The 21,930-nt window shown below is 49.4% G+C and overlaps 1 protein-coding gene across 8 annotated transcripts in view; it reads right to left on the reverse strand.

The window, feature by feature from the left end:
• Positions 1–21,930, reverse strand: part of WDR59 (WD repeat domain 59) — a 45,575-nt gene that overhangs the window by 22,443 nt on the left and 1,202 nt on the right. For 2 of the 8 annotated variants that reach the window (XM_027465979.3, XM_027465978.3), the window contains exons 2-12: positions 19,088–19,137; positions 17,254–17,389; positions 13,962–14,047; positions 13,074–13,154; positions 11,078–11,115; positions 9,106–9,194; positions 8,509–8,625; positions 7,504–7,581; positions 6,344–6,500; positions 4,540–4,619; positions 2,275–2,407 (exon numbers count right to left, since the gene is read on the reverse strand). In XM_027465979.3, coding sequence (XP_027321780.3) covers positions 2,275–2,407; positions 4,540–4,619; positions 6,344–6,500; positions 7,504–7,581; positions 8,509–8,625; positions 9,106–9,194; positions 11,078–11,115; positions 13,074–13,154; positions 13,962–14,047; positions 17,254–17,389; positions 19,088–19,137 — 1,045 coding nt within the window. The other 6 variants (XM_072044034.1, XM_072044032.1, XM_072044031.1 and 3 more) reach the window with 6 other exon arrangements.

Here is a 21,930-nt window from a genome sequence, read left to right on the forward strand (position 1 = left end):
CTTGCTCTTGCCTTGACCCTTGCGACATACCTCATTAGGACAGGGGCAGCTCCTGCTGGAAGGGGTTTCGTGTGGCAACCTTTCCTAAGAAGGCCAAATATATCTTTTGATGGTGGTTCCCAAGGACACAAGGCAAGTCCCACTTACTCAGCTGTCATTCTCACCCTTGATGTTGCACAGACTACTCTTAGGGAGAAAAAAACAAAAAGACAAGAAATGCAGAAAGCTATCCTTTACCAGATTTTGCCTGAAAGTCACCGACTTTGCTGCTGGGACAAATATATCTGGCTTTATTGCTGCCCAGTTGCTTGCTGAATTTGGATAGGTAGGACGCTTAGCTACTCATTCCTATTTGTGATTTTATTAGTGCTTAGATATACTTCACAATAGGGAGCTGGAAAAGGGATTAAAGGAAGATCAGTGGCTCTGAGGGAAGATAATTATTTCTAACTCAAGACGCCACATAGCTTACTGAAAAGCCACCTCTGAGGTTCCTAAAATGGGCACTGCCTTCTCTTTGTCTTCTATCCCCATTCCCTTCCAATTAGCTTCTAATCCCCAGAAACCCACATATTTGTCTAGATTCCTAAAGATCTTTCATAGGCAACAGCCAGTGAGGACAGCTGTATACTGACGACACAGCTGGGGGGCTTTCTGATTTATCTGCAGAGCCCTGTTCTCTTCAAAGATCCCCCGAAGTGCTTTACTAATGTAACACGGAGACTCTGCTGCTGAAATCAACAGTCCACAATAGCTTTTAGGCTAGAAAGAACTGAAATTCCTACCTAGGGACTTGCTTGCGCATTGATCCTGAAGTCATGCTATTTGCAGCAAAATCTGCCCTGCTACAGAAAGTCATTTTTATTCTCTTTGGCCGCAAAGGAAACCTTACCAGCCTGAACCAACACCAGATTCACAAGGAAACCATGTAGGACATATAAACGTGATGTTGTCAAGGACAGTGAAAGACACTCTCCTTTGGAAAAAAAAGATGTCAGGCAGACAAAAACAAGAACCCTTCTCAATGCTCCCTGCTAGAAGCTGTGCTCCCCCACGCAGTACTGCTCGCGGTGAGCACAGGTAGCCAGGGTACTTGCTATCGTATTATAAATCTCTCATGTAGGTAGAGGTGCTGGCTACTTTTCAAAACTTGTTCTGCTGCCACACAGGAGAGTTTACAGAGGAACTTCACTGGGCAGGAAACTTCCAGTTAGGAAGAACTACATCCCCAAAGGGACCCAGACCACCTCCTTTATTCAGAGGACAGTCATTAGACCATTTCCTCACCTTCTCTCAAATCTGTTGGCAAGCGAAAAGGACAAACAAATTGCTTTTCTGTAAACTTGCCACATGGGGATCCGTTGTAGCACTCTGCCACAATACAGAACAAGAGAACGGAATTAAAACCCAAGCTGACACAAAGCCACGGGAGAACCCAATTCTTATCCTCAATATTAGATGTAGAAAGCTCTTTAGAGGGCTTTTTCTCGTGCACATCATCACCTTGGGTCTCAGCTGATGCAACCCCTTCTGTTCTATTCTAACCTCTTCAAACACTACCACCCATGAATGTTTAACCCGGCCAGATCCTAAACCACACAAACCCTCCTTTACATTCCTGCCTTTGTTTGCCTTCTCTTCCATAAAACCAAATCAATACTTGCCGTTAAGCCCGTTCCCATCCACCTTTCTGGTGCTCACAGCCCTGCCCCTCCGCTCTGCCAGCCTTAAGCCACCTCTCCTCAACACGTGCAAAAAGACACAGCGGCTCTCTCCACACTACTTCGGTGGCTGGGAGAAGACATCTGCAACACGTCCACATCCTCAGACCAGTTCACAAAGTGACTCTAGCAGAAGGGTTGATACCAGGTAAGCAGTTTGTGTCAGAGCGCCTTCCCTTTTCTGTGGGGCTCATCTCTCAGCTTAAAACGAACCACGTTCTTAAGAAGCTGAACTGACTTTCTGATTACCTTATTCTTGTCAGGAAGTCACAGCTAAGACCTAAGGACAATGCAATTAAATGCTAGTAGTGACAAGGAAGAGACCTGTTTTAGAGCTAAAATGACATCATCGTGTTCAGGAGAAAGATTTGGAAGGACAAGCCTGAGAAACCCCTCGTGGCTTTCCGCCTCCCAAACTGGGAATCCATTGATCTTTGAAACAAGATCAGTTTTTGCTTTGCCTATGGTGTTACTTTCTTATGCCATGATGCATCATCTTCCCAACGCAAATGGAGCTCGTGTTTAGAGTTCCACAACCCATCACTTGCCTCACCTTCCTCATCCCCGTGCCCAGAGTTATGCTGGGGCTCAGAGTCCTGGGGATGAAGGGTCTTGTCTGGCTCCGACAGAAGAGAAATCCCATCAACGAGGTCATCAACGCCATCCAGGATATCGTTAGCACACAACTGAAAAGAACAAGCAGAGCCACATGCTGCACAATGGAAACCAAACCACGGAAAGAAACACCACTAAACCACTCATTTCTGGATTTCCAAGCTAGGTTTGTCCACTCAACAGTCACGGCTTTAAGACCTTGGCATTGTTACTGTCACAAGACGTGTTATTTTCCCCTTTCCAGCATCCTCCCCTTTGTCACCTCAGACAGCCTGGCCAAACCTCCTGCTCCCTTACAAAAGCCACTCAATTGACATGGCCAGTCTAAGTAACAGAGGTTTTACTTTAAACTACAGGTGAATGCCTTTAAGTCCTTAAATTAATGTGTGTGTGTCAAAAGTAATTTAATTCTTTAGATCAGATATGATAGTAGCATGCTTCCTGCTTTTGATTATTTACACTCCAGTAGGATTTGGAGGCCCAGGTAAATACCACAGGCTCCAGTGCTCCAAGTCCTGTACCAAAAAGAGACCATGAAAACTTGTATTTTAAAGTTCAGCACAAGAAAAGAAGGGAAGATGAAGAGAAGAAACACAGAGAGAAGAAAGGATAAGGTTATGATATAGCAAATTACAGCATTGGTCACCAGCAACATGTCATCGTGTGTGTAGTTTGATAAAGAGCAAGAACAAGAAGGGAGCAGGGGCCAATGAGGGAAGAGACAAACACTTGATTCAAAGACAGGACATAAATAAAATATATCAGGTAGGAGTAAAGGGTGACTTTTCACAGCAAAGGTTTGTTACAGACCTGCAGGACTCCTGCAGGATCTGTGCTGGGACACATGCTTCTCAACATATTCATTAAAGACCTAGAATAGGAGGTGAATAGCGACATGACCACGTTTGCTGATGCCACCAAGTTATGCAGGGTAACTTAAGTGACTGCCAACAGTCACAGAAGAACCCTACAGGAGGAACTGCATTAAAATGGAAGATGAATTTCAGTTCGGATAAATATAAAGCAATGCATACAGGCAAAAAATGGCAAATTCAAGCTGAGGGAACAAAACAGAGGCCAGACTAAGCTGATGTTTTCATGGAATTATGCCCAGCAATTTAAAAACAAACTGAGTATGGAGAATTCTTTGCTAAGAACAAGTTCTGATTCCCATCCCAAAAAGGATACAGTAGAACTGCAAAAGGGTTGTGAAAGACAAAAGGATGATCAAAATTCTTGTACGGGGGATGACAGAAATCAAGACCTTTTGACCTGACAAAGGAGGCAGCTGAGGAGGGATATGATGGAGGTTTACAGAACCATCAGTAGCACAGACAAGATGGTGTAAGATTGGCTGCTCATTTCTTTAATAAGAGCTAGTACGTTTCAAACAAAACTAGCAAGTAGCAAAGGAGCTGTTTTTCCACACAACATGCAGAAAAGCCATGAAACTCCTCATCACGGGATGTTTAGGATGACAGAAATGTTCACAGGTCCAAGAAAAGACAGAACAAATCAAGGGAAGTGGAGTCCATTGAGCTCCATTAGATACAAAGATGGCCAGGCTTGGTAAGCCTCTTAAGCTGTCAACTACAGGAGCCTGGGAGGGCATGTGAGAAATGTCACTCCATACTCGCCTCGTTCTTATCCTCTTCCAAGACATCCCCAGCTGAAGATGAGCCAGAGGGAGCAGCATGGGCCATGGTGGCCATGTGAACCTCTGGTCTGTCGCAGCAGAGCTGTCCCAGTGATTGCATCAGCACTCTGCAACTGCTGCCAGGCAGCACAACAACAGGACACACGCTGCCTGCACCAGGCTAAGAGGCAGTGGAAACACGAGAGGAAGCAGAGGGCATGATCCCTACATTTACCTGGTACCTGGAATGCCAAAAAAGAGCCTCGTCTGGCAGCCGTGGAGGCAACACAGGTCGTAACTGATCCCCACCTTCCCCAAATGCCTCGTATGGTTACTGTTAGATGACAAAGTGCCTTGGCACACACAGAGGCCTCAGCACAGGTCTCCCTGGGGATGTTTCTGGCCACACCTGGGCTGGAGTTAAAGGGGGGAAGTAAAGTGGTGGCTGGTTGCTCAGCATCTGCAGCTCTAGGACGCCAGAGGAGTGACTGGGAGCGCAAGGAAGGGGAGGTGAATCCAGCCTGTAGGAAAACTGCCTCCAGTTTAAGAGTGCAAGTGCTTACGTACCCGCTGCAGCTGCGAGTCAATCCGCCACATCCGCAGGGTCTGATCGCGGGACCACGTAACCAGCTGGTAGTCTTTCGAACCTAAAAAGGACAGAAACTTATAGACCCAGCTGAAAGCAGGGCCCATCGCAGCACTGCTGTTAGTGTAAACAGACACAAGCAAGCCAGCAGGGAGGATAAGGCACTAAACAAAGGCAGAGCTCACGAGTCCTGTCCTGCCTTGAACTGACCCAGGCTCATCAGCCTTTATCCCTCCTGCACCAGTTACCACACCTCGAAACGGGGCATAATTTACAGGATAGAATGAATGTGATACCAGTTTTCCAACTAGGATCGAACAGGATCAACTACAATGCTTATTTAACCAGAAAAAATAACGTAGTAGAGAAATGGATTTATTTTTATGAGAGCTGCAAAGTTGAAACAGGTGATGAGCTAAAATATCTCCATGCAGATGTTTTTGCAACATTTCTAAGCTACAGCAGCTGGTTCTATCCTTCCTCCCTTTCCTTCTGAAAGATGCAGATAACGCCAAGACAAGTTCAAGTTGTAACAAAATACATCTAGCCACATACTATCTATCCGCAGATAAAGGTATCCAGACTTATTTATGTCCACGCTTAGGCCTTGTGATACAGTTTAGGTTTCCCTTGTCAAACAGCTGCCGTGTTTAAGAATTTGCTACTGCACAGCTGCTTCCTACGCCCCTCTACTGAGGCACGGGGGCTGTCTAAATTCAGCACAAAAGATTTTGTGGAAGGAGAGCCGAGCTATCTTGGTTGCCTGCACTGATGCAGACTAGGAATGCTTGTGTGACTGATTAATGTTGCTTGAGATGAGGATGACTTCACGCCTTGGATATGTATCTAGGAACTCGGCTAAGAGCACAATCATAGTTCAGGTCTGCTCAATTGTTCAGACAAGCTGTCTTAGGCTGCACCTTGTTGGTGCACAGGCTCCAAGGGCAGATTACAGCACTGAACATCCCAGAGAACTAGCACAGGAGTCCTATTCACCCACAGTGCAGAGAAGAAACCAACTCCCAGCTCAACTTTGAGCCAGCATCCTTGCTGATCTGGGCTCTCCCATCACGTGTGTGCTTTTACACAGCGCTGCAAAGCAGCATCAAAGCCAGGCGTGCTCGTTCTGTCGATGGCAGCTGAGGTTTCTGGAAACAAAGCTGTGCTCTGTGTCATTATCCAACCTCTAACATGGAATTTCCTATATTTAGCTGCCTACACTGGAAAATTTAGTCAGGATTTAACTCTGACAGCAGCCTCCCATCCCACGCTCTCCTTCCCCTGCCATTGCCAGCACACCACAGATAAGGCAGGTGCTGGGCGCGCCAGTTCTGGGGCTGGGATATACTGGAGGCTGTGATCTGGGCAGCGATGTGAGGGGTTAACTGGGTGCCTGCGGCTCTGAGCAGGGGGAGGGTCCCCGTGCTGTACACCCACCTAATTGTTGGTACAACTTATTCTGAAAGATCCATTTAAACCAGACTCGCAGGGGAGAGGAAGCAATTAAGAGTCACCGCTGACCCACTCGGCATTCAGTGGGTTTGCTTCGTTAGCATGGAAACAACGGGGAAATACTTCTGTGGCCACTGCCATAAAATCAGTACAAAACAGCTGTGACTTGAGGGAGATGGCAGGCAGGGATGGAAGGCAAGTAGGAGCTGCTTCAGGGAAAGGCAGGAGCCAAAAGGTGATGGCATGAGCATCGCAGCCAGGAGTCTAGCCTCTGCACCCATGGAAAGCCAACGGGTAGCAGTGCAGGGGAGACACACCTGGTTCTAGACTCACCTTCTTTCTGTTTCCTCCACTGAAACTCCAGCACCACGTCATCGTGCCCCACGAAAGTATGCACAGGCGTGTTCAAGTCAAAGACATTCCAGAGCAGCAGACTGTTCTCTCGCCGGAGCTGGGGGACCATCACTGTCACCAGCCCGTTGCTGAAAGGCTTGAGAGAGAAACACCCTCCTGGTTAACCTCGGGGAGTTATGCTCCCATGCTGTCAGCGTGCCCTGTAATTCTTTCTTTCTGCCATTAACAAGAACAAATTGGTTTTAAAGGAACTCAGCACTAAACAGAAACAGGCCTAAATCGGGAGAGGTTGGAAGGCAAGAGGCTGTTGTGCAAAGCCAGCATCTTACAAGGGAAAAGATATAATAAGCTCAGAGGTATTCACTGCAGCCCACTTAAGATTTGCCATTTCTTTCTGCTTCTCCCTGACTTCTCAGCTGTGAGGCTGCAGGGGTTTCACCACTGACTTTTCACATGGGATCCTCGCTGCAGCTTGCCAAGAACTGCAATAACTGCCTCCTAGGGAACGAGCCCTGGCAGCTGCTCAGGGCCACACTGTAACCCACTCCCACAGCCCCACCAGGGGATGGGGAAAGGGGACCAAAGCCTCAAGGCACAGCACTGACTTAGGACACATCCAGATGGCCAGGGAAGAGAACAAAAATAACTGATGGTAAGAGTCTTAGCTTCATACAACTGGCTGCTTGCTCTATAAGGCAACAGCTCTTGGATCTGACATGCTGTAAGAGCCCACTGTGGCACACTTAAAGGTCCTGGGAGCAGGGCAAGCCCTCAGAGAGGGCAGAAGACTGTTGCACTGCTCTGTGCTGCAGGTACCAGTGCTGGACTTGAACAGAGAAACAGGACAGCGAGAGCAGCAGCTGCTTTCTGAGCCTCCTTGCTCCCACCCGCACCTGGGTTTTATCCCCAGGAGGATGATGCCAAAGACTGGGGATCTCACACTGCCAGCAATTCCTTCTCCCAGGTGCCTCCACTGCAGATATTGCTTTTCTTGGCCCTTTAAGCACCACAAGGGATTTTAAAATCAAGTTAACATCCAGAAGAAGCGTTGAGAAGCCCTTCAGCAGCTCTTTATTTAATGTGCCTTCATGCATTCGCTCTCACAGCACAAGTGGGGCTGGTGGGTGTTTCTCACTCACCGTGTATCTTGCCTTCCAGACGGGAACCTGGCAGGGAAGGATATTGAGGTATTTTCGAGGCTGACGGTAATCCCAGAACTTCAAAAAAAAAACAGAAAGACAAGGAAAGGCACAAGTCAGCTGGCCATACTTTTAAGCTGCAGTTTTCCATGTGGCTCGCAGATAGAACAGTGAGAAACATGCCAGGGTGCCCACAGCATCATTAGTAACCCCATCCATTAACAGCAGAGATGGCCCCAAAGGATGAATATCAAGCTATCAGCATCTGGCAGCAGCTCTTAGACAATGAGCGACTTGGGGTCATGCTCACAGTGATCAGAGCTGGAGGAATTAGAGCAGGGAGACAGGCAGCCTGCTTGGGCTTTCAGAGCTACAAGGTACCCCGCAGGCTCCTAGCCAATGTGCCAGCCCAGGCTGGAGGCAGGCCCACCCTGCTGTTACTGCTCATTTTGTAATGAAAAACCTAACCTTGGGCTTTGCTAGAATACACATCAATTGCACTCACCTCGGAGCTCAGCTAAACGTGAATGGATTCCATTTGGCTGACGTACCAGGCACAATATTCCTCCCCTACCTCCCAAGTGAAAGGCTCTGCGTAGCAATGCTTGCAGGCTCACTGATAACCCAGCCTGACATGAGTTTGGGAACCCCAGGGGCTGGAGCACATCTCACACCAAGCTGCTGTGATCAGCTTGAGGCTGCCAACACCACGTTTTGGGTGGAAGGCTCTTCTGGCGAGCGCCAGGCAGAGGCAGTTTTTTCAGCTTCAGTACTGCCCAAATCACTGCAGCCATGTTAACCATGGCAAGCAGACGTGCACCCATCCTGCAGGGACTTCTGTGTCTATTCCACAGGTGTGCCCCTGGCTCAACGCACACAGGCTGCCAGAAAGCCAAAAATAAGGACTCAGATCCTGCCAGGAGGATGCACTTCCCAAAGCAGCAGCAGGGATGTGCTGCACCACCCTGACACCTCCCAGGCAGGAGCCCCAGCAGCAGCACTTACCCGCACGGAGTTGTCCTGGCTGGACGTGGCCAGCGTGTACTCATTGTCAGGATGCCAATCCAGGCCGTGGATCTTCGAGAGATGAGCTGCTAAGTATTCCACCGCAGTGCTGGGTTTCTGGAAGGAGACATTTTCATTCTCAGCACGGGACTTCTGAAATTTGGTCTAGTTCTTTGGCATAAAAAGAGACGCTTTAACAAGGGCAAGTGGTAAAACACCCTCCTCCCAGGGAAAGGCACTAGCTCAGCAAAAGTAGGTGAAGGAAAAGTGCTGTGAAAGGTGTGGCAAACTCCACAGCGACTGAGTGCAACCCAGCACCATGCTTTTATGCTCAGTAAAGCAGTTGAGTACTCTGAGATCAGCAGCAAAGTGTAAAATGGACATAATTTCTGGGGAAGGAGGTTATCTACACAGTCTCTTCAGCCTCCTGAGCTCCCAAGGGTCTCTGGTTTCCCTCTAAGTTTTCTCTAAATCAGCCCACAAAAGACTGGGGATAAAGCAGTTTTTTTTTTTCTTGGTATTTATCTGTGACCAGAGGGAAACCTGCATCAGGGTGGTGGGAATATACACGGGTGGCTCAAGAGAGCCTCAACTCACCCTTTTGTCCCATATTCGGACATCCCCATCGTGGCTCGTTGCTAAACAGTTGGCATTCTTCTTGTTCCACTTGACCTGGGAAGCTCCAGCTGCAGCACAAACAGAGCAGGTCAAAACAGGCAATTAACACGTGGCACAGCACGCTCCTCACCTCTCCTTGGGGATGCTCTTAGCACAAGAAAGTCCTTCAGAGGAAAGATATCCCAGAAGCCAGCATGAAGGCTGGCTGAAAGTGAGTAAATCCTGATTCCTCAGCTTAATGTTGGTGCTCTGAAGACCTCAAAGCACGTTCCAGGTGCGTGCTGTTTTATCATAGGTTGCACCAGATTAAAATATCCGTGTCATTAGCTCAGATGGAACAAACTTCTTCCATACAAGAACTGCAGGTTCATCGCTCCCCTCCCAAATCCCTTCTGTTTTCATTCAAGCTGCTTCCCAGTGCCCACAGACAGATTCATTTGTTTCCTCAACACTCTCCATGCTCTCTGATGCAACACAGGACAACAGTGTCCTGCACCTATCACTAACACAGAGCTGCGAGAGAAGACCGTGGTGCAGGTGGACCACGAGGCTGGCCAGCTGGAGGCGAGCACACCAAGTGGCTCAAAGGGCCCACCTCAAAAACTGGCAAAATACACCAAAAGTCAAAGACATCAGTGGCATTGTACAGAAACTGGGTGGTCCAGGTATCATGAGGGACTCAGTCAAGGGCCTAAACCAGAGGTGGGCTGCTTGCTTCTGATAAGAAACAAAATTAGGCTTTGGTTAGCATGAACTGTTCAGAATTGGAAGAGAAACGTGTGCTCTGTTCATCCTTACTCTGCAAGTATTTTCCAAACATTTTACGCCATCAAAAAGGTGAGGTCCATGAGAAAGCTACTAAACAGATCTCAGAGCCTGCTGCTATGCCTTTGTTACCTACCTCCTGCTGCACGGGGAGCAGACTCACCCTCCCAGTCTGGCAAAAAGCTAGCCTGGGGGAAAAAGAGCTGCAAACAGGCTGTGCTGATTGAGCTGATCCACTCACTGAGGGGTACACAAACGTCTGGATTAGCACTAAAGAGAACCAGGCTTGGGAGGAAGGAGGCTTTCTGGGGAGCTGGCTGTTGGGCTGGCTCGGCTGACCTGTGGAACCTCACCCCAGGCACCAGAACATAACACTGTGTCTCTGATTCTGCAAGGTTTTTGCTGCTTCTCTCCAATTCTGTACATTTTTTGCTGCTTCTCTCCAATTCTGCAAGGTTTTTGTTGCACTGTGGTCGAGAGGCTTACCAGCTGGGAAGCAAGGAGAGGCTGCAGATGTGCAGCCTACGGAGCCGAACCGAGCAGCAGAACACGAGATGCGTGTTACGAGGACTGCTGCAGTGCTGGGATCAGTACCTCAGGAAAAGGACGTGTTTTCCTCGTCATCTGCACTTCACCCTCCTCCAGCACCAAGCGGTCGGGACTGACAGGCGCTGGCAGGCGGTGATACAGGCAGCACTGCCAACAGCCATGACAAGCGCCTTTCCAGAGCAGGTGCAGCCCACAGGAAGGGTTTTCGTGTCATCGCTGCAGCTCCCAGCACGCTGAAGGTGCTCCAGGGACGCACAACGCTGCCTGGTAAAGCTCCCAGCCCCTCAGCGTGGCAGGGTGGTTAAGTAGGGTGGAAGCTGTTCACATCCAAGAGGCACAAGTGCCTGCTGGCTGGCAGGTGAAGGAACACAGAAGCTCCTCTCCTAAAAATCAGCAGCACCAGGGAGCCCTTCCTCTTCATCCTTACTCACATCCCTCCTGCATTCTGCTCCTCCAAAAGGAGCTGTGAACCAAAGCCTCTCAGGCTGCTGCATGGGACAATCACACGCGGTGGCACTTCTGTACCCCGCCACGTTCAGCCTCAGAGCACGAAGGAAGAAAGGAACAGCAGCAGGGGTGCACAACGCTGAATTTATGTATTAAACGTGACAACATCACACACACAGAGCATACTTACCGACTGCAGAGAGCGAGACCGTGGGCTTCCTGGTGTCTCTGAAACACAAGGTGGTGAATGTGAGCACCCAGGGCACAGCCCAGCGGGCCCAGCCTCCCCAGGGAGCTCCTCGCTGCGCCAGGACTAATTTGATTGCTGCCTCCTGGGAGTTAATGTGCCTCCTGCTTACTTAAATTGTAAATCTAAAACTCAAATACGCCACAATAAATGGAATAATCAAGAAGTAATGAGCTGGAGGACAGCAGCCATTATCAGCACAGAATGCAGCAACAAATTTAGGACCTAGGATGGAGCAGGAGGGGACGTGAGGGAAGAGAAACACGTGCACTGGGTGGCATGTTGCTACCAGGCAGGCAGAGGAAACATTGGGCTCACTGAAGTTGTTAAGGAAGCAACAAAACCACCCTTCCCAGGAGAACTGAAAGGAACAAACAGAGCTGTGGAAAAAAAAATCAACAAGAGCCACGGATGTGTTTGTCGAGCCCTTGCAAACCCTGATTCAAGGCAGATGGAACAGTGACTTCAGAGCAAAGGCTTCATGTCCAGGATACAACAACATTAACAGGATGTAAACCCAGCTACACAGACTCTACAGACCAATTTCTGTGGTGGTACAAGCCAGTGTGGCACCACGACAGCTTGCAGCAGCCAGGACATGAATCAAGGCAGTAATTCAATCCTTGACATTGCTCCTTGGGAATTCACCTGCCCTTTGGGGGAAAAAAATGCCAGTGGAGACAAGGAATAGTGTCTTCAGCTTTTCAGGTTAGCTGAAAAGCCAAGTATTTTCTGGAATGAACTGCAACTCTCCTACCAAGAATTTCTGTCTAATCAGAAAGTTGTTTTGTAGGAAAAATTAAGTGGGGAACTTCCAGCTCCTCTGACTGCAGGATTACTTCCCCAGAGCTTCGTTAGAGGCTTCACCAGGATGTTCTCTTGCTGGAGGCCAGCAGCCCTCGGGACACACTGCTCTTGGACACTCAGACCTTGCTAGTCAGTACAGGCAGGATGCAGACGTGTCAGAGACTAAGCATTTTGGGACATTTTTGATACACACAGGCACAAAATGGTGGAAGGGCACAGCAGAGTTAAAGCAGGGCTCCTGACGCAACCTTCAGAGACTTTTTTTTTTTTTTTTGCTTGGCACTAAGATAGTATCACAGGAAAACACAACCAGCAGTTATTGCCTCTCTGTCTTTTAATTACACATTAATAACATATTGCCGCTCTCAAGCACCGTTTAACCAAGGATCTAAGTGCTTCGTAGGAGCTAAACAAGCCTCAGGGTACCCTGGTGCAGTGGGGTTATATAATTATCCTTCTATTATAACTGAGCAAGGGAGGCAGAGAGGAACAAAGTGACTTGCCAGGGGTCATAAAGAGTTGCTGTGCAGCCAGCACGAGGACCCACGAGCCCCAGTGCCAGCTCCCTGCTTCCCAGGTATAAAATGTGGGGCTTTAATACTGGCGGGTTTGGACGGATCTGCTACTGTGAAATTACTCATGATAGAAAGCACCAGGAGTCCGGGGAAGTCATGAATTGGAAAAGGTTCCTGAACAGCGCTGCCAGTCTTCATGGAACTGAGGGAGAGTCAGCTACAGTCACTGAATTTAGAGGAAAATGACTGCAGGATCGTGAAATGGTGCTCACTCACTCAGCTAAAGGGGAAAAGAAATCTTGAGGAACACCCTTGGGTTCCAGGAGAAGCTTCCAAGGAAAGCTCTGAAGTAGCTAGGCAGAGAAGGCAGTCGGTATTTTTTCCCCACTCAGGAGTATGGCTGTGACTAAACCAGACCTGCTTCCCTTCACTGACTCTGAGCTGGCTTGGAAGGAGGGGACCAGAAGCCACCTTCGAGGTCATGGGAAGGGGACGGAGCCCTTTGTAAGCAAAGCTGAAAAGCAGCACCCTTCAGTGCGTGCTTTGCCCTGCAAGCTGCTAATTACAGAAACGAGCCCAGTGATTTCCCGGCAGTGCAGAGGCAGACTGCTTCTTACTTGATGTCCCAGATGTAGATGTATGTGTCAACGGAACTGGTGACCAGCAGGTCTGGCTCAAACACCGCCCAGTCCAAGTCACTGCAAATGCAAAGTCAGAGTGGGAAAGCAGAGACAAGCAGTTAGCATCAACAATTAAGTAAACAACAAGATCTTAATCATTTTTCTAAGTAAATTCCAAGAAGCAATGACATACTTCTAGGTAAATTCCAGTGAAACATCCCCCTGGCCCTGAGCTTTATAGCTGTCACATGCATGTGCTCTTTCCCCCACAGGAACAGGCACACTGCGAGCTCCCTGTTACCACACATTTTTGGCATCAACCCTTCATTCTGGAATGCCTTCCTGTTGGGCTCACCAGGTGCACCTGGGACACAGAGAGCCTCCAGGCAGCCCAAACAATTTCAATTTCCTGCGATTACTTTTCATAGTCAGGAGCTGGAGTAAAAACACCGTGTCACCTGCCCAGCACCAAAGCACACCCCTGGAACTGCAGGCAGAGATCTTCCATGCACCACTAACCCACCATGAACTCCATCTGTGGGATTACCTGCTTTAATTCAGCTCTATCACACAGAAACATGGCTGAGATTCAATTTAATAAACATGCTGCTGCTATCTGATTTCCCTGCTGATGGTCCTGTTTATTACAAGGACAGCAGCCTAAGGCAATGACACTAAAGCCATCAAGGGCTGTGTGGATATTCTGGGGGAGCCACTTCACATCTGACATCTTCTCCAGACGGGAAGGCAAGGCAGAAGGGCAGAGAGCGAGTAAAAACAGGCTCAGAGTAGAACCTGAGCAGGGTCAGGACCGAAACATTCACTTTTCAATGAAACAACTCTTTGTTTTCCACCCAGCAGTTCACAGCACGGCTTGTTCCTCACCTGATCACGCGTGTGTGTCCTTGCAAGGATGTGCAAACTTCCCCGTTGCCTTCCTTCCACTTATACAGGTCAACTCGCTGGTTGCTCTGAAATTAAAAGGCAGAAAGAAGACAATGGCAGGCAAACAAGGCAGGGCAGGAAGCCACGTGCCAGGACCAGGCTCCTTTCCCTTTGAATAACCTGTTGCCAATCAGTCCCATTGTGGAGAGCAAAGGCCTTGCCCAGAGCAGAACAAAGATGAACCTACAGGCTGCAAGGACTCAAAAGCCTACGCTTTAATCACATCCACTTAAAATTGGAGATAAACAAGAACGGGAGAAAAATCACATTGCAAAACGTTTCCATGAAATGATGTTCTCAGAACTTGTATTTCCTAACAAGCAGCTGTAACTGCAGGCAGCCAAATTCTCTCCGCAGGAATACCCTGCCAGTCTGCTCGCGTTCACAACCAGTCCTCAGCGAGGGAGATGATGGATCACCACCGGTCCTCCTCAACATCCCCTCAATTCCCTCCTGCGATAATCAGGGCCGCTGCAAAATGAGACCAGCACAGCCTGACGGCTTCAGGGTCACCTCTTCAAGGGTACTTCCATTGTTGCCAGCCCAGAAAAAAAAAGAGCTCGAAGTGCTTATCACTAACCGTAAACCACAGGAGCAAACCAGATGAATCAATGACAATGTTATTTAGGGCTTCTTCACTCATTCCAGGAATAAATCCTCCCCCAAACCCAGCCACACACACAGTTATTTGAAACTAGCTGTTGTACTTCAAGATCATGTTCTGCCTCAACCAAAATTTACTTCTTGCCCTCAAAAGATCAGAGCAGGCCCGGGCTGAATTGCCTTTTGGGGTGCATAAATAGAACCAAGCGCTGTGGGTCTTGAGCCCTGGCTGGAAACTCACGTTGGTTTTGCAAAAATCAAAATAATAGCTCTTCAAAATTTGATCTTCATTAGCCCCTCATTTTCAAGCATACATGCAGACGAGGATAAAGATAATAGAGACCAGACAAATTTTACAGTCTGTGGCCTTTTTTTCCTACCCCAAAGCTGCTTCATAAGAATTTGAACTTGCAAACGGATAAAACACTCCAGCCTTCCCTGACATGGAAGGCCTCCTCCCAGCTCAGCAATAATACATGGCATTTCTCTAACAGCTCACAGCAGGGCTGCACAAGAGCTTGGGGCAAGGAAAACTCCTTGCATGTTTCTCACTGACAGAAAGACTTAAGAGAGGAGAGTGGAATTACCCAACAGGATTTGTCCAGGACTCCAGAGGCGATGCTACAAGATAAGAACCACCAGAAGTGTCTCAGGCTTTTAGTGGGGCATCTCACGTGGAAAGCACTGCCTGTGGCACCAAGTGTGGCAGAACGACCTCCTCCCACCACAAGCACTTCTTATAAAAGCACTTTTTATAAAAAAGTGCTTCTGATGATAAGAAAGAGCACAAACTTCCAACGATTTCATCACCCTCTTCAAGCATCTGTGACCACACAACGAGAGTAACGAGGATCTAGCACGGAAAACAATGGCATTTCTAAACAACAGCTTAGGACTCCCCAGAAACGCGCTCGAGCCAGAGGGCTGCCACGGCTGAGCCCAGCAAGAGGACGCGTTTCAGCTCTTCTGGAAGGAAGCCAAAACAAGGAGAAGCCCTTAGCCAAGCACAAGGACAGGCTCCCCCTCTGTCTGCACCGTTTCCAGTCAATTGCACTGCAAAGCAGGTAAAGCTTTTTGCGAGCAGGACGGAAGCCTCTGAACGGGGATGCAGAGGGATAAGGACCCTCGGGACTGTCTATAAGACCTGCGTGGTGCACATCAGCTGGCTCCGTGTGACGACTTCATCAGAGGACTCGTGAAGGATCAAAAGCCAGCCTGAGTCCAAACGGAGCCAGCTGCATCTTTACAGCGCTGAATCTGAGCTAATTTAGCCTTCCTGATATAATTTCACCCCCCTAGGCACGGCCCTGCACAAGCACATCCAGACCTGACCGGGAAGGCAGACCCGAGCACACAGCACCAGTCCCTTTCCACTTCCAAACAGGACAGGCTAAATTCCAGTCCCAGGGCAGGGCCACGCTGCATCAGCACCGGGACGCCAGCTAACTGGGAGATGGCTGCTAGGGAGGTGTTCCTGACCCAAATTTGGAAACCTGCCTGATTTCATCTTGGGGATCCCTCGCCTGATGTGCATCAGCAACTACTTCTTAGTATCTTCATTTACAACCAGGAGCAGCCAGGTTTGATGCCACCTACGACTAGCTGAATGGAAGGATGGCTACTGAAGGCTTCTACGAAGAGGCAGGAACTTTTAAGACATCATTCATGCAGCAGAGCTGGCAGGAGAAAGACTGGGGGTCAGGGAATGTCAGAGAGCAAACTGGCAAAGGCTGTAACTGGCACCACTGGTCCCCTTTTCAGGCCACCTTCAATGTCAGTAGTAGCCAGCCCTGGAGGCTAAAGGAACAACAAATCCCTGGGAATCATCTTCAGCTCAGTGTTTTCTCAAAACCATAGATGAAACCTGCCCACCCCACCTATTTCAGGATGCTACAGCAAAAATGTCTGCGAAGAAAAGAAATGTTTATGCCCAACTAGTGCCAGTAGCTACCAACCACAGCGCTGCAGCACAGGCTGCTGCTGCCAGGAGCTCAGCACGCTGAGTGAACGAGCTACAGGGCACAACAGGCTGAGTAAAGAGCCACAGGCTGTGCTCAAGCCTCAGATGGCCACGAGACCTGCCCTTTTTAAACACTGTTTGCACGGCTGCTTCTTCAGACCAGCTGATTTACTTCTCCACACACAAAATAAGAACTCCTTGCTGACCTGGTGCCTGCCCATCTGCCAGCCCGGGTCGTTACAGCGGTGAGCCAGCATTGACTGGTGCTATTTACGGGCTGCCTGGTGCACCACATCCCACCAGGAAGGCAGGCAGAGGAAAACGAAACGTCACAGAGCAAGAAATTCAATACGTGTGCAGATCTTGTAACAGAACGGAGGGCAGAAACAGAACATCCCCTTCCCTGCCAGCAAAGGACCGGCTGGACGCCTGATTTACCTGGCAAGGTGCTTTACAAAAGACAAGGAAGCAAAACCGGGCTGAACAATAACTGAGAGCCGCCAAGCCCAGCGCCTCACCTCGCTGGCAGCAAATCAGAATTTGCTTCACCTTGCTACGGGACTTGCAGAGGCACGCCCGTGCTGGCCCCACACAGCCCTCCCGGTACAGTTTCACCCACGAAAGCCTGGGGAAGAGCACGAGCTGCAGCTTTTAAACGAGTGAGCTTACCGAAGCCGCGAAGTAGTAGGAGCAGCTGTCGTGGGGGTTCCACTGCACCGCCCCGATGTCCCACTTGCTCTGCCGGGAGATCTTGCGGTGACCCTCGTTCGGGGCATCCAGGTTGACTATGTAGAGGAAGCGGCGGCTGCAAGGCAGAGATACAACAAGGCTGCATCACACGCTCCTTATCTGCAAAGCACAAGCTCCCAGGGAACTTACAGCCTGGTGACCAGAACCCTAAGGGAAGCTTTTAACGAGCTTTGTGAAAAGACCTCCCTGAGAAGGCTACGTTTGACCACATAATTCCAAAAGGAATATATTTAATAAAAAATAAAAATCAAGACATGGAAATTGGACAGAATCTGAAAATGCAGTGGGCAGCTCAGACCATAGAAAGCTGCATAACTAGGGCACAGAAGGAAGCACTGGGAAACGGTGCCCTGGCAGAGGTGGCTGAGGGTTTTCACACCACACAGCTTGGTTCTGCAGAGGGTACAAGCACATCCACACAGAGCTAGCTCAGCTGCAGCAGCTCGTCGACATGGGTGGACACAACCCTGCACTGGCCTGGCCGCATTACTGACCTGAGCTCACCCTATCTGCAGCAGCGAGACGTTTTGGATGATGCTGCAGCTGAGCTCATCCGTCCTGCTGGACCCGGCCCGCTCCCCGCAGAGCGAGGTGAGGCATCGCTCCCTCCAGCCTGATTCACCTTGGGAGCGAGATAAACCACCCAGAAATAATTGTAAGGCAGCCGAGCCCTAATGGAAGACCAGCCCCAAAATATAGGGAGCCATACATCATTAACCACGTCAGCACCACGTATGTCAGCTGCACAGCAAGCTCACAGCTGCTCTCAGCACCGTGAGTTTTCCCCAGAGAAAGAGCAGAGGGAGCACCTTGGCTGCCTTTCCACACCAAAGCCCTCGGGGCTACCAGCTCTGAAGATGCTGGAGCCTCTGAGGCTCTTACCCAGCTTTAATAAGACAGGAGGCGAATGCTGCTGGAGAAGCCTGAAGAGCAGCTGGAGCTGAATAGCAGGTTGCCCCCAGCTCGCTTCTGGCCCAAATAAATTTGGAGCTGTGCAGGTGTAAGAACAGGCAGAGTCAGACCCAAACCCAAGAGCTGGCTGCCTCTGCGCAGGGCTCTGCATGGAAGCAAGAAGGCCTCCGAGCTGTGCCCAGCCACCCCTTTCCTCCCAGACCAACCAAAGGAATTGGAAAGGAGCATCCAAATCGGTGTGGTAACCAACACAGGACGGTGGCAGCTGGGCAGGCTCCTGCTGAGCACCCAGTACGGTGCCTCGGTGTCCCCGATACGGCCCCCTGGATGTCCCACAGCTGGTTTGTCAGAGGTACAGAGACAGACGAGGCAAGGACCAGCACGCACAGGGACACATTGCCGTCAGATCGGCCCTGCTAACACCTCATGGCAATGGTAAAGGGAGACGGGAGAGCACGGGGTAGAAAACAAGCCCTGAGAAACCACTCTCGGTGAGGATCATCCCTGCTGAGCCAACCAAGGCACAGGTCAGAGAGCTTGGCTCCCCTGACCAAGCACACCACGGGGATCTCTGGGGCAAACTTCATCTCGAGCATATGACTTAATCTGTATTTTCACGGAAAACACATCAGGAAGTCACAGCAGTGCTTTATTTCACTGTTGGTGCTGGCTTTAAACTCCGCATCCCATGGGAAACGAGCCCCAGATCCTCTTCACGAAGCCCCGAACAGAACTCAGCTGCACCTCTCCGAAGTATTTTGGAGCTGAGGGCAGCTGAAGGCTGCTGATGGGGCTCGGGGCAGGGCCTGGCACACAATTTTAGCAGGACTGTCACACTCACCCTGAGAGGACCGCGTGCTGTCCCAGGCAGTCCACTGACATAGCAGTTGCCTGTTAAAGAGAAACAGAGAACAAGACTAAATCATCGCTGTCAGGGCAGCCTCGCAGTCACAGGCACAGCTCCGGGGGGGCTCAGGGAAACCCACAAGCTCATCTGCAAGGCACCAACTGACACGGTAAGGGTCAAAGCTGGGAGCTCAGGGCTGGCAGAAGTAACATCCTTATGGGATCAGAGGGGTGACAGTGTGACAGTTGATTTTAGGATGCAGGATAGCACAGAGAAAACATTATTTTATTTTATTTTAAAGTAAAATGAAGCCAAGATGTGGCAAACACCACAACAAGCATCGAGACCTTGCTCCGTTCTCCCTGCTATGGCAATCAGCTGCTGCCGTTCAATCAGCAATCTCTAATAATCCTTATTAATCAGCCCCTGCTCCTGCTCAGGAGCTTGCTCAGCCTCTCTCTCTTCCATTGCAGGGCCAGATTTAATTATATAGGCACTGGGAGGTAGACATGCAGCCATTTGTACATGGCTGGTCTCCGAACGGGATGGCTAAGAGGCATCAGAATTCACTCCTCGTGCAGAAGGCTGGGATAACTTAAGTGCCATAAGGAAAAAAAAAATAGACTGAAAATTGTCTCCACTCTCTTCGTTCAGAACGGAACTGGACAATGATCTCGTTTACTTGCCCAGAGAACAAAGGGAAATTTGCCTTGAAAAGCTGAGCAGTTCGCCCCATAGACATAGATCTGACTTCAAGGCAGATTTTAGCACCGGCAGCACATGAGCAGGATGTGCCCCACATTCTTCAGCCTCGCTGCTGTCATCTTCAAAGCCGCCCGTCTGAAGGCTCTGCGTGAAGGCTGCTCGCGATGCCGCTAAGTACTCTCAGCACGGATCCTACACGACTTCAGGATGTCCCACAGCTGCTGCTTGGAAGCAGCACTAAAAGCAGACAGCCAGCATAGTGATCCCCTTCCATTTCAACCAGATTTGACAGAATCTTTGTTTTTTTTCAACCCTTCTGAGCACTGCCTGTCCTCACGTGCAGTCTTCTGGCAAGGTCTTCCTAATCCTAAAGCTAACACTTGAAATAAAGAGCCACTTTTTAAATCTCTAAATGGCAAAGAAATAATCCCAGCTTCCTCGATTCCACATCACCTTGCAAAATAATTTGTGTTATTAAATCTATACCCAAAAACAAATCAAGCAGGAGAAGGACGTTTTCCCAGATGATGCACATTTTGCTCGAGATGAACTCAAATGAGGATCACCAAAGCCATTACCACAACCAGAGCTTGCTCACATGATGGAGAGCTCGCCAGCCGACGTATTTCACACAGCTTTGGCCATCTTTCCCCAAGGTAGAAGAACAGCAGTCCATTTAAAGTGATTGATAATTTCATGTACAAATTTATTTTTCTGGCGTTGGCAGCAGGATCTCATAAATCCTGAAGAATCGTTTTTAATAATGAACACTGGTAAACTGTTTTTCCAGGCACTGAGCATCAGAAAACGTAACGAATAATTAGAACGAAGTGAAAACCTTCACGTGTCAGGCTGCTACTGTGTTGGGTCACAAGTATCTGCTACAAATACCTGCTGCAGGTGGTTGGCAGCTGGTTTGGCAGACACACAGGGTGATAAATGCAGCAGCTGCCCACTCTTTGAGTTATCTTGGTTTTGGGGTAGGGATGTCGGAGACAGCACGGCCTCCAGGCCGAGCTCCAGCCTGGTGCAGGAGCGAACCAGCTGAGGTGTTTCCAGTTCTTAATCTTGGGTTCCCTATCCGCAAAGATCTTTCACGCGGGCTCCTAAAAAAGGCTCGAGCCCAAATACATAAATAAGGTTAGTCTGAAAGCAGCCGCCTAGCAGCCCTGGACGCTGAAGCTCTCTGGTTTCATGGGAGAGAGCAGGAAGGTCAGAAGAGCTCTGGAAAGCACCAGAGTAAGCTGAAACGACCGAAATACCAGTGGTGAACCTCCCTGCTAAGGCGCACCCCATGAGACTGCGAGGCAGTGCTGCAGAAGGGGCTCGCACACCTGTTCCTTCCCCCTCTGCAAGTCATTATGAGCAAGCAATCAAACCAGCAGGCACGTCTCTCCGAGCCAGGCGCAATTTGAAGCCGTGATCTAGGAGCGAGCGCCTTCGGAGCTCAGTTTCCTGAGAGCAAATCCTCACCACGAGGCGAGACGGCTCGAAAAACTTCTTGCAGGAGGAGCACGAGGCCGACACAAAGCTCCCCAGGGACAGGGCTGGAGAGCTGGGTGAGCTTACAGGCTGGATGTGAGGTGCAGGACGCAACACACCTGGCGAGCACAGAGCTGACGTTGCTCTGGAACACGAGGATGAACTAGGAATTGAGCGATTTTTCACACCTATTTTTCATTTTTCTGGGTTTCCTGCTGAAGCAGTTCATGGGTCACCCACCTGGCTCAGCCCTGGGAAGCAAACAGCAATGCCTTAAGAAAAAATAAAAACAAAAAAACAAACCTGTTTCTCAGAATAGCTCCTGAAAAGGCGTGTAAGCAAAACCTGAAGGGAGTTCTCCTGCAAGCAGCAACTTCAGAAATAAAAGCTGATTTTTTTTTGCTATTTAAAACCCAAACCCGCTTTTCCTGCTGACCCAGCCGCGCTGTAATGGTCTCGGGGGGAAAAACGAAGAAAGCCGTGTGGGAAGAGGCGATGAATTCTGTTAGGGCTGCCGATAATTGGGCAAAATGGGTGTTTGTGGGATGGAACCGAAATTGGAAATAAAGCGCCCCGTGAAGTGAGGCACGCTGCCTGTAACCTGGAAGGGAAATGGAAATGTGCAATGGCTCTGTTATGGTGTCTGCTAT

This window comes from Anas platyrhynchos, chromosome 12, assembly GCF_047663525.1.
Source record: "Anas platyrhynchos isolate ZD024472 breed Pekin duck chromosome 12, IASCAAS_PekinDuck_T2T, whole genome shotgun sequence".
Classification (NCBI taxonomy): domain Eukaryota; kingdom Metazoa; phylum Chordata; class Aves; order Anseriformes; family Anatidae; genus Anas; species Anas platyrhynchos.